The 13,722-nt window shown below is 45.8% G+C and overlaps 1 protein-coding gene across 1 annotated transcript; it reads left to right on the top strand.

The window, feature by feature from the left end:
* The first annotated feature begins 1,763 nt into the window (after window positions 1-1,763).
* Window positions 1,764-13,278, top strand: CMTM7 (CKLF like MARVEL transmembrane domain containing 7). Its single transcript, XM_082193580.1, has 5 exons — window positions 1,764-2,005; window positions 6,154-6,327; window positions 8,822-8,920; window positions 10,275-10,356; window positions 12,396-13,278. Exons 1-5 carry the CDS (start codon window positions 1,850-1,852, stop codon window positions 12,407-12,409), a joined length of 525 nt encoding a protein of 174 aa, XP_082049706.1. The 5' UTR covers window positions 1,764-1,849; the 3' UTR covers window positions 12,410-13,278.
* The last annotated feature ends 444 nt before the right edge of the window (window positions 13,279-13,722 follow it).

The raw sequence follows: 13,722 nt of genomic DNA, 5'->3' as shown, positions 1-13,722 counted from the left end.
AACTTGTTTCATCGACCTCCTCACACCTCCCTTTTTTGTATTCTAATTCTTAATTATCTCAGCAAATCCTTTCCATCTTTCACTATATTCTATCATTAAATTACCTTGATTTATTTTAACCTTATCTTACCATAAAAAGCCCTAGAGCTTAAAACTTATTTATACATAATTCCTTATAGTATTTCTACTAAAGCCAAATAGTTTCATTCCAGCATTTTTCTAACACTCGTTAATTTTACACTAATTCTCTAAATGAATTTTTAAAACTTCCAATCTTCATCCATCGTCTCTTCTTCCTGGTCTCGGGTTTTGTCAGTCCTTTCTATCCCTTCCATCTAGTCCATTAACCCGGTGACCTTCTATCCGAGGCTCTTAAGTCTTTTCCATGTTACGTACGATCTAGTTGGGATTCCTGCAATGGAGGGGGTTGGACTAGATGGCCCTTGGGGTCCCTTCCAACTCTACAATTCTGATTCTTTATGAGTACCAGTGCCTGTTTCCCAATGACATGCTAAACCCATCTAAGTAGGCTGTGACAGCAAACTCCTTAAATTAATTGTGTGGTAGGTATTCGTCAATGAAAGCTTATGCCATAATAAAATTTACTGGTCTTGTAAGGTGCTGCAAGGCTCCCTGCTCATTTTGCTGTAGTAATAGACTAACATGGCTCTCCCCCTGTAGAGGCAATAAAGGGAAGTTGACATTCCCAAATTGTTGCCTACATTATCACTCACCTCAATTATATTCCTTATTGGGGAAAGTTGGCGATAATAAGTAAAAACTTAAATTGAAGCAATTGAGCAGTCTTTTTTTAAAAAACAACAACACCATAGTGCCTTATAAAAGGAGAAGTTGACTCAAATGCTCAACTATTATGCCACTGTTTCTGCACAAGCAGCAGGAGATAAATAGGGAAGCGTTTTTGGTTTTCCCCACCAGAACCTCCTGTTAGCATGTTTTGTTCACAATCTAGAGTTTTATTTGCTGCCTATTAAGATCTAATTAAAACAAAACAACAGTCCAGAGCTTAACCTTTGTAGAGGAAGCTGGTAGCATAGAATGGAAAGCCCATCACTTGCACCTCCGTGTAATTAACCACCTACTTTTATTAAACAGAAGAGTGAACCCTGAGAGACCTTTCGGAAAGGAAGTTGCAAAGCTAAAAGACGACTTTCCAAATTGCCGGATATTAGGTGGGGGTGGGGTGGAGGAAGAGAAAGACACCGTCATTGTTTTTAAAGTTTATAGAAATGAACAGCCCAGCAGTCTTATGACATCTCGACGACTGAAATATTTATTGTGGTCTTAAGTTTTCTAGAAAGCGTTTACCTCAGTGACGGAAAAGGAGAGCCGGCCCCGCCGCCTGAGACGGGATAGGCAAAGAAAAGCGTTCGCGAGAGAGGCCTCGGGCCCGGGAGTCTCGTGTGAACTCTCGCACCGTGTAAACTCAAGTTTTAAGAGTTCTTGTTAAGGAGGGTGGAGGGTCCCCTCCTCGTCCCCTGCAGCCGAGCCCCGCTGTCCCGGCTGCTAAAGCTCTGGCTTGACACCCCCGCCGTCCCTTTAGGAAACGGCTTCTGTCTGAGGCGGCCGCCGCTGAGCCCCACCTTCCCTCTTCAGGACGCGCGCCACAGATTTCCACCAGGCCGCCTGGTGGAAGAGACTCCGGGGCGCCAGAGCCTCGCTCGTCCAGCTGTGCAGAGAGGCGCTGCAGCCCGCCAGCCAGCCAACCCAGCCCGCCCCGCCCTGTCCCGCCTCCGGAGCCCCATAGCGGTCCTAGCAGCGCTGAGGAGGAGGAGGAAGAAGAGCGCGCGAGGGAAGGGCCGGCCGCGCCGTCTCCTCGCCCGCCAAGATGTCTCGCGGGCTGCAGGTGGTCCGCACCGACGCCAGCAGCGGCGGGGGCGCGTCGACGTCCTCGGCGGCGCCTTCGGCTTCGGGGCCGGACTCCGGGCTACTGGACAGAGGCTACGCGGGCTCTTGCTCCGCCTTGCTCAAAGTGGCCCAGATGGTAAGGGGGCCGAGGCGGGCGGTCCACGGATTCCGGGGGTCCGGGTTCCTTCTCCAAAGTTTTGGAGCTTGTTTTGCCGCGCGCATTTTTTTCCCCTCCTCAAGGGAGGACGACGTGGCCTCAATCTGGCGCTCCAATGAGAGGCCGAGGGCTTCTTACACGTGTTGCTCCCGCCAGCGCGCTTCTCTCCAGAATAGCGGGCGCCACATTGCGCCGTCGAGCGCGCGAAGGAGAAGCGCGGCTCTTCGCGCGGTTATCGCTCCACGCCGCCTTTGGTCAACCCTGTTTGGGTGTTGGGGGGGGGGGGAGCTGAGCTGGCTGCTTGTTTCAGAGTCGACGGCCCAGCAACTGTGACTTGCTGTATTTACGCAGAGGCGTACCTAGGCCCCCTCGTGCGTCCGTGGCGAGGAGCTGTATCTGCGCCTCCGAAGGCGGGAGAGACCACGGACTCAAAAAAAGTTTGCTTTCCGTCGTCTTTCGCGCTCCGCCAGCGACTTCCTCCGCGGCCATGGGGTCGGCTCTGCTCTGCTCAGCCTTTCCGACGGCTCCGCTGCCTGCCTGCCTGCCTCCCTCCACTTACTGCTTTCCCTTCTGCCTCCTTCCTTCCTTCCTTCCCGTTTTCCTCCTCTCGCCTGCTCTTCATCTTTCTTCCCTCCGCGCGCACTTCTAATAGCGCCGCTTAGATGCCCTGGAAGAACTACAAAGGACGGAGACCCACAAGCTTGCCGTAACTGTTTGATAAATTAAGTACCTTGGGGCACAGGTAGGGCAGCTACACTTGTTAGGGTCCCCCCCCCGAAACAAGCCTCCTTCGTGAAAGGGCACATTTGGATCCAGCCCTTTACCTTTGTTTTGTGTTTGTTGTGCATGGTTCTCTTCTAGATCGGAAGAAAAAATAGTAAGGGGAAGCTTTGCATCTGCATATGAATTGAAAACATGTCAACTTAAGATTTCTTTAGGACATGACAGGATTAAAGCTCAAGATTGCTAAACCCTTTATCTTTTTTAGCTTGGAAGCTAGCTCTGGAAAGGCTGCATTAAAAATCATGGCTTGCTAGAAAGAGAAACATTTTTGCTGTAATCTTTTCCCCATGTGAGGGCTCTCTATTTCAGCTGCAGCTGAATTTCCTCAGAGGTTTCAAAATGTAAAACCAATTCAGTATGGCATTTTTCTTTGCTTGTTTCTTAAAAAAGGAGGGCTCTATAAATATTGAAAGATTTGCTGTGATTTGAGTAGCATTGTAAAGAACTAGTAATAGCAGATTCAGCTGAGTCAAAACAGGAAGGCACAAAAAATGTGTTTCCTGTTCAAAGAAGACCCTGGGAATTGAGGTGTTTTACTGTCAACTACTTTCTCTAACCTTGAAAAAAAAAGCTAGAGAAAGTATTGCACATGGTAACCCTGACACCTGAGATTTAGAAAGGGTAATCTGCTCAAATGCGTAACTGTCAAGTTACAGCTTATTGTATCAAATCTCTTATCTTGCACACTGGAATCCATCTTTCACTAGAGAAGGTGCATGAGTTTTCCAGGATCTCTTCCCTGTCCCTTTCATTATTATTTTTTGAGGATTTCTCAAGTGGGATTGCATTACCCCCGCTAACAGAGAGAGGGGTATAATAATCCTAGAAGGAATATTTTTTTTTTACAGATTATAAATTCAAAAATACATATTGATTGAGAACTGATAGACTGGTGTGCTCTGGGAGATCAAGGTTTTGTATGCACCTCAATGAAAACAAGGGACACAGGTGGCGCTGTGGGTTAAACTACAGAGCCTAGGGCTTGCTGATGAGAAGGTCGGCAGTTTGAATCCCCGCGATGAGGTGAGCTCCCATTGCTTGGTCCCAGCGCCTGCCAACCTAGCAGTTCAAAAGCATGCCAGTGCAAGTAGATAAATAGGTACTGCTCCGGTGGTAAGGTAAACGGCGTTTCCGTGTGCTGCTCTGGTTTGCGAGAAGCAGCTTAGTCATGCTGGCCACATGACCCGGAAGCTGTACACTGGCTCCCTCGGCTAATAAAATTAGATGAGCGCTGCAACCCCAGAGTCGTCCACCACTTGAACTAATGGTTTACCTTTACCTTTACAATGAAGATAGCCGCTTTTTCTGGGGTTTCCTTTTTTGCATGAAGAGCTACCCTTCATGGAAGCGAAGGTTCTGAAATCTCCATCTGTGCAGTGGAATCGTTTATCTCCATGAGGGGTTGCTGAATTGGTTTGAAAGAGCAGTTCAATTCGGGCATTATATGGATGAGTAAGTAGAATATGTGGATGGGGAGGAAAGTGCCACTTCTGTTCCACCTGTCCCTATCACCTTGCACGAGTTGAAGGACAACCATCTGCAGTGAGGGACCTCTGGTGCTTAATGGAAACTTCCCATGGCAGTGTAGAGCCTGGAGTTCTTCCAATATTCTGCATCTTGTGGGGAATCTATAGGAGCACAATGCCTTCGCTGCAGACACTCTGCCCAGTGGCGTAGCGTGGGTTGTCAGCACCCGGGGCAAGGCAAGTAATTTGCGCCCCCTAACCCATGGATTTTAGCACTCGAGTCTCTTCCGCGCCCCCCCCAGATGTTGCGCCCGGTGCGGCAGGCCCCCCCTGCACCCCCCACGCTAGGCCACTGACTCTCCCTTCCAACTCTTGTACAGTGATGGGGGCAGAGGTAGCATGCTCGTCCCTGTTTGCATATTCTATGTAATGTTGAGTTGTATAATGCCGGAATGCAGCTAATCAGAAGCACCTTAATTGGTTGTGGAGCTTGCTAACCTTCCCAGTATCTAATCCAAATGCCTTCCCCAGCACCTATGGGGTCCTGTCCTCCCCCACCTGCCATTCTGAGATTACTTTTGAAAGACATAGTCTTTTGCAGCTGTTAAATGGAATGCCTGGCAGGGGAAGAATAAGTGTATTTGTGTGTTGCATCTGTGTTCTGATTATGTACATGGTGCCCAGCACAGTTTATCTGGTTTGCAAATGTACTCACAGGCCCAGAAAGATTGGCGGCCTCTGAAGTGTGTAAATGGCTGGATGTCTCTAAATGTGGAGGATATTGGAATTTTGAAGCTTAAGGAATCTTATGTGTACAGTGGTACCTCGGGTTAAGTACTTAATTCGTTGCGGAGGTCCATTCTTAACCTGAAACTGTTCTTTGGCACCACTTTAGCTAATGGGGCCGCCGCGCTGCCGGAGCACGATTTCTGTTCTCATCCTGAAGCAAAGTTCTTAACCTGAGGTACTATTTCTGGATTAGTGGAGTCTGTAACCTGAAGTGTATGTAACCTGAAACGTATGTAACCCGAGCTACCGCTGTACTTCCTTAAGTACTGGAGGTTGTGGGTTTTTGGATATAATTTCTGGGTAGCACAAGAGGAGGGGAAGGTGCTATTGAGTTCTGGTCCACATTGCAGGCTTCTTACAGGCAATCTAGTTGGCTCTTGTGGAGAGAGGATACAGGACTAAATGTGGTGTTTTCATATTTAAATCAACTGTAAATTATTCTTAAATGCGAGGTTTTCCTCTTTTAGTCTAGAATGAGACACAGTGTTAGCATACAGCCATTGTGTTCTGGATCTCTGTTTGCTGATGACCTAAGCCCCACTTAGCAAAACAGTAGTACAGTGGTACCTCGGGTTAAGTACTTAATTCATTCCAGAGGTCCGTTCTTAACCTGAAGCACCACTTTAGCAAATGGGGCCTCCCACTGCTGCCGTGCCACCGGAGCACGATTTCTGTTCTCATCCTGAAGCAAAGTTCTTAACCTGAGGTACTGTTTCTGGATTAGCGGAGTCTGTAACCTGAAGCGTATGTAACCCGAGGTACCACTGTAACTGTTGCCGTCTTTAGAAACCTGCCCTCTTGGCAGCTTGAACCCAACAAACATTTACACCAAAGTTCCACTGACTTCAAACTGAGTTGCATGCTGTAAGTTTGTTTCGGATTGTACCCCAGTGTATTCCCTCCCCCAATATATTTTTGTAATCTAAACTTTTAAGTTTTATTATCGTTACTTTAGTTGGAATTGTTTTCTTCTGACTCTTCAAAAAGTGTTTTTTCTTTTTTTTTCATTTTGAGCATTTTACTGCGAGTTGGGAGTTTGTTTGCTTTGCTTTCCTATTCATTCACCCTCTTTTGTCTCTTGCCTTTCAGCTATTGCTCCTGATCGGATTTATTTGCATCATTGCTTCACCGGTGGCCGGTCACAGTACATATACCTACTTCAAAATTATCTCCATGTTTGACTTAGTTATGATCTTCATTTTCTATGTCGTCTATATCTTCAGAATTTACCGAATGCTGACTTGCATCAACTGGCCACTTGCAGTAAGTTCCTGCTCATAGAAATCGCTTTTGTTTTTAATTTCCGGGGGGTACGGGACAAGTTGCTTTTAATAAATTGGCCCGTGGCACTTGTAAAGACAAACAAAAGCTCCCCACCCCCGAAAGAAAACGTTAGTAAGACAGTGGGACCAAAAAGCCATAAAATGTGACAGTGAGATCTAAGCAAAGTCCAAACGTAAAGAGAATTAAATCTTAAGTGATCAGCTCCCAGCCATCAGTTTTCACAGTAAGAAAATTTACATTATCAGAACATAAAGAGGAACCTCAGGTTTCCCCCAGCACACTTTCAGGCCCTTTTGAAATGGCAGGATTCCTGTGACTCCTAGCTGTCCTAAAATGTGATGGGCTCTGCAATCTGCATTTGCAACAAGCAAGTTAGAGGGGATGCATGTGTGTTGGCTGAGCTGCCACGATGTTTCAGTTACTGCAGATGGTCGAAGACTATACTGTAGTACATGCATGACGATGGCATTTCCCCACTCCTGATTTGACCCAGCTGCTGGGACGCAGATGGTGCTGTGGGTTAAACCACAGAGCCTTGGAATTGCCGATCAGAAGGTCAGCGGTTCGAATCCCCGCGACGGGGTGAGCTCCCGTTGCTCAGTCCCTGCTCCTGCCAACCTAGCAGTTCAAAAGCACGTCAAAGTGCAAGTAGATAAATAGGTACCACTCTGGCAGGAAGGTAAATGGCATTTCCATGCACTGCTCTGGTTCGCCAGAAGCGGCTTAGTCATGATGGCCCCATGACCAGGAAGCTGTACGCCGGCTCCCTCGGCCAATAAAGCGAGATGAGCGCCGCAACCCCAGTGTTGGTCACAACTGGACCTAATGTTCAGGAGTCCCTTTACCTTTACCTTCTCTGCTGCTATCGCTGCATTCAGCATACACTGGAGAGATGAGTCTGCTCTGTCTCTCTGACTTGCTATTCAGGGACAAGAGTCAACTGCTGCAGGCCCTCTCCCACGGGGAAGGTCAGACAATTGGAAAATTTGCTCCAGAATCTTCATAGCCCATGGAGGGGCAAAGGAGTGCAAAGTAGCAGAGCAAACTCTGTGTAATTAGTACCCAAGAGAATAAAAACAACATTTCATGCAGTTCGGGTCTTTCTGGGAAAGACAGAGAGAGGTGTATTGGTGACATTATCACTTTCCTATTGTACTGTAAAGTCCCAGTTTCAGAAATACCACGTAGTTCAAACCTCCTGGGACCATCACAGTACCACTTTAGAAATGCTTATCAGTTTTGAAATGCTTCCTCTTTGCGGATCAAAAAGTAGCATGGGTGTGTGGAGACTAGACCCACCTCTGTGATATGCTAACTTTCCGCAGTAGCCTTAAGACGTGCGGTTCTATAATCTGCTTTTTAGTGGCGCTGTGGGTTAAACCACAGAGCCTAGAGCTTGCCAATCAGAAGGTCGGCAGTTTGAATCCCCGCGACAGGGTGAGCTCCCGTTGCTCGGTCCCTGCTCCTGCCAGCCTAGCAGTTCGAAAGCACGTCATGTGCAAGTAGATAAATAGGTACTGCTCCAGCGGGAAGGTAAACGGTGTTTCCGTGTGCTGCTCTGGTTCGCCAGAAGTGGCTTAGTTAGGACAAACGCCGGCTCCTTCGGCCTATAGAGCGAGATGAGCGCGCAACCCCAGAGTCGGTCACGACTGGACCTAATGGTCAGGGGTCCCTTTACCTTTATCCCTAGTTTGGAAATGTAGTTGCAGCATCTCTGCTAAAGGCTTTAAAATCAGGTGTATGTATTATTATAGTTTTATATGCCACTTTTCCTCGCAGGAGCTCAAAGTGGCATTGAATCCACGTGCAGGTGTCTTCGTATGCACTGCCCCAGTATTAAGCTGAGAATCAGAACATGCATCTGTTGTGAATTTATTTATCCTTAACCTTATGCCCCAAGAAGCTCACACCAGAGGAATAAAGAAAAGTTGGTTCATTTCTTGAAATGAAAGTGATAGCGGATATGAATGCTGCTTCGGAAAGCAAAGTTGCAAATATAAACAGGCAGCAAATCATGCCGTACTCACACTATGATTTAAGGAGCAAAAAAGGATCCCCGTGTATTCCAAAGCCTAAAGAGAGAACGACAATTTGGCCACAGATGCACACTAAAAGTGAGGAAGGGAAGCAAGCAGAACCGTCAGAGATCAATAGGGCTTTGCCTTTCTGTTTGGGAGTTACGCTCTCCTCATCAGTAACACCCACCAGCAAGACTACAGCATCTCTCTTACGGTTACCTATTGTGCAATCTCGGGAGTGCAAAAGAACAAGGGATAGAAACCTTATCTGTTTCAGCAGAACCTTGTCTTTCCTCCAGGAAATGTGATTTGGGCCAGAGACGGCAGTCCCATGTTTCCTTTTTCACAGGTGATTTAAAGCAAAAGAATCTCATTGGCTGGCAGTGTTGTGCCACATTGAAATGCTCCTTTTATTGGGTTGTCTTCAAAATTGTTCTGTGCTTGTTTCTTTTCAGGAGTTTCTCCATTACCTAATAGGTACCACCCTTCTTCTCATTGGATCGGTGGTGGTGGTGGCCAGAAGCTCTGGGTCAGCAAGTCTTACAGCTGGAGCGGTGAGGCTACTTTTCCCCCCAATCGACAAGGAATTGCTTTTACATTGTTACTGCTGGGGTCTGATTTTAGTGCAGATTCCACGTTTTTTCTGCATAATTACTCTTTGTATGCATGTAAGGTAGAGCTCCATGTAAAGTAGAGCTGCAGTCTATACCACAAGTCAGGATTTGTCCCTTGTTTGTGCTCTGTATCCTGGTTGGGTTGAATGTTGGAGGGCCTTTGAGAAAACCTTGTATACATACGGTGGTACCTCGGAAGTCGAACGAAATCCATTCCAGAAGTCCGTTCAACTTCCAAAATGTTTGGAAACCAAGGCGAGGCTTCTGATTGGCTGCAGGAAGCCAGGTTCCAAAGAATGTTCGCAACCAGAACACTCACTTCTGGGTTTGCTGCATTCGGAGCCAAAACGTTCGACTTGCAAGGGGTTTGCCTTCTGAGGTACTTGGCTTGGCTCCCGGAAGTGAGTGTTCCAGTCTGCAAACGTTTTTTGGAAGCTGAACGTCCGATGCGGCTTCCTTAATCCGAAGCTGCGCCTTGGTTTTTGAATGGTTCCGGGAGTCAAATGGACTCCCAGAATGGATTAAGTTTGACAACCAAGGTACCACTGTACTAGACATTTCCCTGCAATAACAAGGGCTGTGTAAGCTTTGCCCACTTTAAATTATAATTAGGTTCTCTAAAACTCTGCCTCTGCAGCCAGATTCCACACTTATATGGCTACATCATGTGGCCATTGGGGTCATGCAGATTTCAGAGTTTCTGGGTTGTAGCTGCTAATGGCCACTCTTTTGGCTGCATAATAAGCTGGCAACATCAAGTATGTTAGTCCAACAGAGTTCATGAAACAGCACTTTAAACTAGAAGCCTAATTTATCCTGAATAAAGGTAACGGAGTAAAGAGACCCCTGACACTTAAGTCCAGTCATGGACAACTCTGGGGTTGTGGTGCTCATCTCACTTTATTGGCCGAGGGAGCCGGCGTACAGCTTCCAGGTCATGTGGCCAGCTGTTTACCTTCCCGCCAGAGTGGTACATATTTATCTACTTGCACTTTGACGTGCTTTCTAACTGCTAGGTGGGCAGGAGCAGGGACTGAGCAACCGGAGCTCATCCCGTCTCAGGGATTCAAACTGCTGACCTTCTGATCAGCAAGCCCTAGGCTCTGTGGTTTAACCCACAGCACCACCCGCGTCCATTTTTTTATTATTTCCTGGATAGGATCTGTCAGTTGGATGCATGCAGGTGAACAGAATCCTTAGTGGATAAATCTTAAATGTGGGTGTAGGGTATATTGGATTCTCTATACTAGAAGGTTTAGTTATCACACGGTTCTTTTTGTTTTGTTTTTAACAGGTATTTGGCTTCTTAGCTTCATTTCTGTGTCTCTTAAGTATATGGCTATCCTACAAAGTCTCTTGTGTCACTCAGTCAACAGGTAAGTATCTAGTCAATTAAATTGCACCAACCATAGCTAACTTGCATTATTTACATGGAATGACCAATTGGTGGTCCATTGGCAGAACTGTCTGAGCGTAGGTGAGGATGACAAGCAAGAGCCTCTTAGACAAGAAAGATAAAGTGATTCTACCCAAGACATTGTCCTCCCCCAACCTCTCAGTGGCATCATGGATTGTCTCGGACATAAGAAACAGCCTTGTTCACTTGTGTTCTCTGACTCTTGCAACATAGATTGTAAACTGCGTTACAAAGCCGGAGAGACCTAAATACTCCATTCCTGTTGTAGCTGCAAGGTTCAACAAAGAACTCAGCAATATGTTTGACCCAAGCCAGCTCACATTTACGTAAATTATACTGCAGACTGACACCACTAGAGCTTCCTCCATTGGCTCCCTTCATTGTAAGATATTCTTGGCCTGCTAAGCATAAGCTTGGTACCTATAAAATTCCATCTCATGTGCAGACATCTCTGATATTATTCATGCCATCCCTTCAATAAATGACTCATTATATAAAGGAGTGGATTAAAAAAAAGGTGTACCTGCTCATTAGAAGCTTTGAGCAGATGGAATAAAATATTTTAAATAAATACTCGCAGTTAACTATAATTTAGCTGGTGACCTTTATCAAGGATAAAAACATTTGAAAACATTTGCTTACATTCAAAAAAATTTTTACTCATGCCTGAACATTTGCACTCTCATTCTGTATTAATTTCTCCCTGTTCATGTCTATATTTTTTAAAAATTAAGACAAAAATCTTCTGGTTTGGTACTGTTTGCATATACCGTATTTTTCGCTCTATAAGACGCACTTTCCCTCCTAAAAAGTAAGGGGAAATGTGTGTGTCTTATGGAGCGAATGCAGGCGGGAGGCTCTGCGCAGTGTTCCCTTTAAAGACCCCTGTGGAGTGTGTGTGTGCGGCTCTTGGGGGCTTTTCCCCAAGGAGGGAGAAGGGCTGCTCTTGGGGGAGCCTTTATCTTGCTGCCCGGAAGAGGCTATGTGCGGCTATCCCATAAGCCAGGACAGCAAGAGGGATCGCTGCGCAGTGATCCCTCTTGCTGTCCTGGCTTTGCCGTGCAAAGCCTCTTGAGGGCAGGGAGAGCCTTCATCCCGCTGCCCTGACGAGGCTTCGTGCGGCTATCCCAGAAGCCAGAACAGCAAGAGGCTATCCCAGAAGCCAGATCCCTCTTGCTGTTCTGGCTTCTGGGATTCAGAATATTTTTTTTCTTGTTTTCTTCCTCCAAAAACTAGGTGTGTCTTATGGTCTGGTGCGTCTTATAGAGCAAAAAATGCAGTAGTTCGGCATTTTAAAATATTTACTAGAAGCTCCTACACCTGCTCACTCCATGTGCCAATCCTACCTGCCAATCCCTTTGCTCACCTCTTTCTCCCCCACACCAATACTATCTATGCATCAACTCCGTTTACCAATGTACCCCTTCACCTATTTCCTCACAGCTCACCCAAACCTGCCCCTTTTCTTGTAGGTCACCCAAACACCTGCCCGCTTTTAAAGGAGGGGAGAAGCATTTCAGAGTATGGTTTGGCCAGCTGCTCTGAAGCATCTCCCACCTTCTGTTTAAACAGCTTGACTGGGCCTCTCGCCACCTGCATTGCTTCCTCACTCATCTGCCTGCCTGCTCTTCTGTTGCCACACTGGAATTGGCATAGTTGCCTGCCGAAAATCACGCAAACTGCAGTGTGATGACAGCCTTACATTTTTATGTATGTAGGATGATATCACATCTACACTGAGAGATGGGGTCTCGCTGCAGAGGCATCAATGCAGACAGAATGGATATTGGGTGGTTCCAAGTCACTCCTTGCCCTCTTAAGTATGTGACATTACATCTTCATGTCCCAAACACTTACAAAGCTCTCTCCTCTTTCATCGGATGAAATTGTTTTGTGAGCTTGCCTAGAAAATTCATGTTTTGGAGCAGCTATATAAATTGTGTCTGTAATTTGCTTGACAAGTTTATTCTAGTCATTCTCTCTCTGTTTCTTTTTCAGATGCTGCTGTGTGAAACTTTTGGCACTTGTGATGCACACACCAAACTGAGGATTTCACAGGCTAACAGACAGCAAATGTATGTAAGATGGAATTTTGTTCTGGTGATCTTCTTGAGGACTTCCTTTTGTAATGACTCCTGAGACCTCTTACTAAGTGAGTTGACCACCAGAGGGCTCTGGTCTTACACTCCTCGTATTCATTTGTCCAGATTGTTAGTACCAGCAGCCTCTATACTGCATTGTCTTAATACCAAGATTCTTGTATTAGGGAATCTGTTTTTTCTTGCTTTCTGCAAACAAGGGGAAACCAGGATTGAAATTCTTAGCCATGAAGTTACCTGGGTGACCAGATGTTTTCCCTCAGCCTAACCGATCTCACAGGATTGTCGTGAGGATAAAATGCGGATGGTGATGGAGAACCTTGTATCCTACTTTGAGTTCCTTGAAGGAAAAGTGGGGTGTAAATGTAAAAATGATTATTCTGTGCCACGATTTGGTAGGAGCTAGCTCCCCTCTCTTCATGTTGTTATCACTCAAGCTACCTGAGTGATCTGAACTGGGAACCTGCATATAAAGGTTGAAGGTGGGGAAAGTACTGTGTTTCCTTTCATCTGCAGCTGGAAAATGCTACATTTTTATCATGGACCAGCAGCTGCTTTATATTAAGTTATACATGCAAAGTCTATTGCTTACCTCTGCCTTTCCTGGCTTTTGGCTTCCAGTGCGAGAAAAGGCATTTGATAATTTATGTTTTTACTGGCTTACTGTGAATATGTCTTCAGAAGTGAAACAGAGTTTCCTTTGTGTCCTAGTGTTTCTTCTGTTTTTACGTATTTTTATTCATGACAAAATAATTTTAAATAAATTTTATACATCAAAAACACCACTCGCTTCCATATCCATACCTGTTAGACAAAACCAACTAGTTTTCAGTTTTGATAGTATGTTGCTTGGCATTATTCATAGTTAACTTTGGTCTCTGGGAAGATCAGCTCTTTTGGCTGGAAGACCCCAGTTAAATACAATCAAATCTTATTTTGTGTTGCAAACAGCAGTTCATAGGGAATTCTTACGGCAGCTATGTAAAAAAAGAAGCAGCAAGTTTTCTTGTTTCATTATTTCAGTGTTCAACATGCTATTTCGGTTTATAGGGATTCTATTGCTGGTGGTTTGTTGTTTTGTATTCCCCTGTTGTCTGACTGCAGTACATTGGACAGTATCTTCTTTCTATGGTAGCAGCAAGCTAATAGAATGCCCCTCAGTGAGGATTAACTTCATGACCTTTAGGTACCAATTTAGGAAAATTCCCTTCCAGAGCACTTTTGAG

Source organism: Podarcis vaucheri (assembly GCF_965113315.1).
Source record: "Podarcis vaucheri genome assembly, chromosome: 12".
NCBI classification, from domain to species: Eukaryota; Metazoa; Chordata; class Lepidosauria; order Squamata; family Lacertidae; genus Podarcis; species Podarcis vaucheri.
Note: the sequence above shows the minus strand (reverse complement) of the source record. Positions and strands in the feature narration are given on the sequence as shown.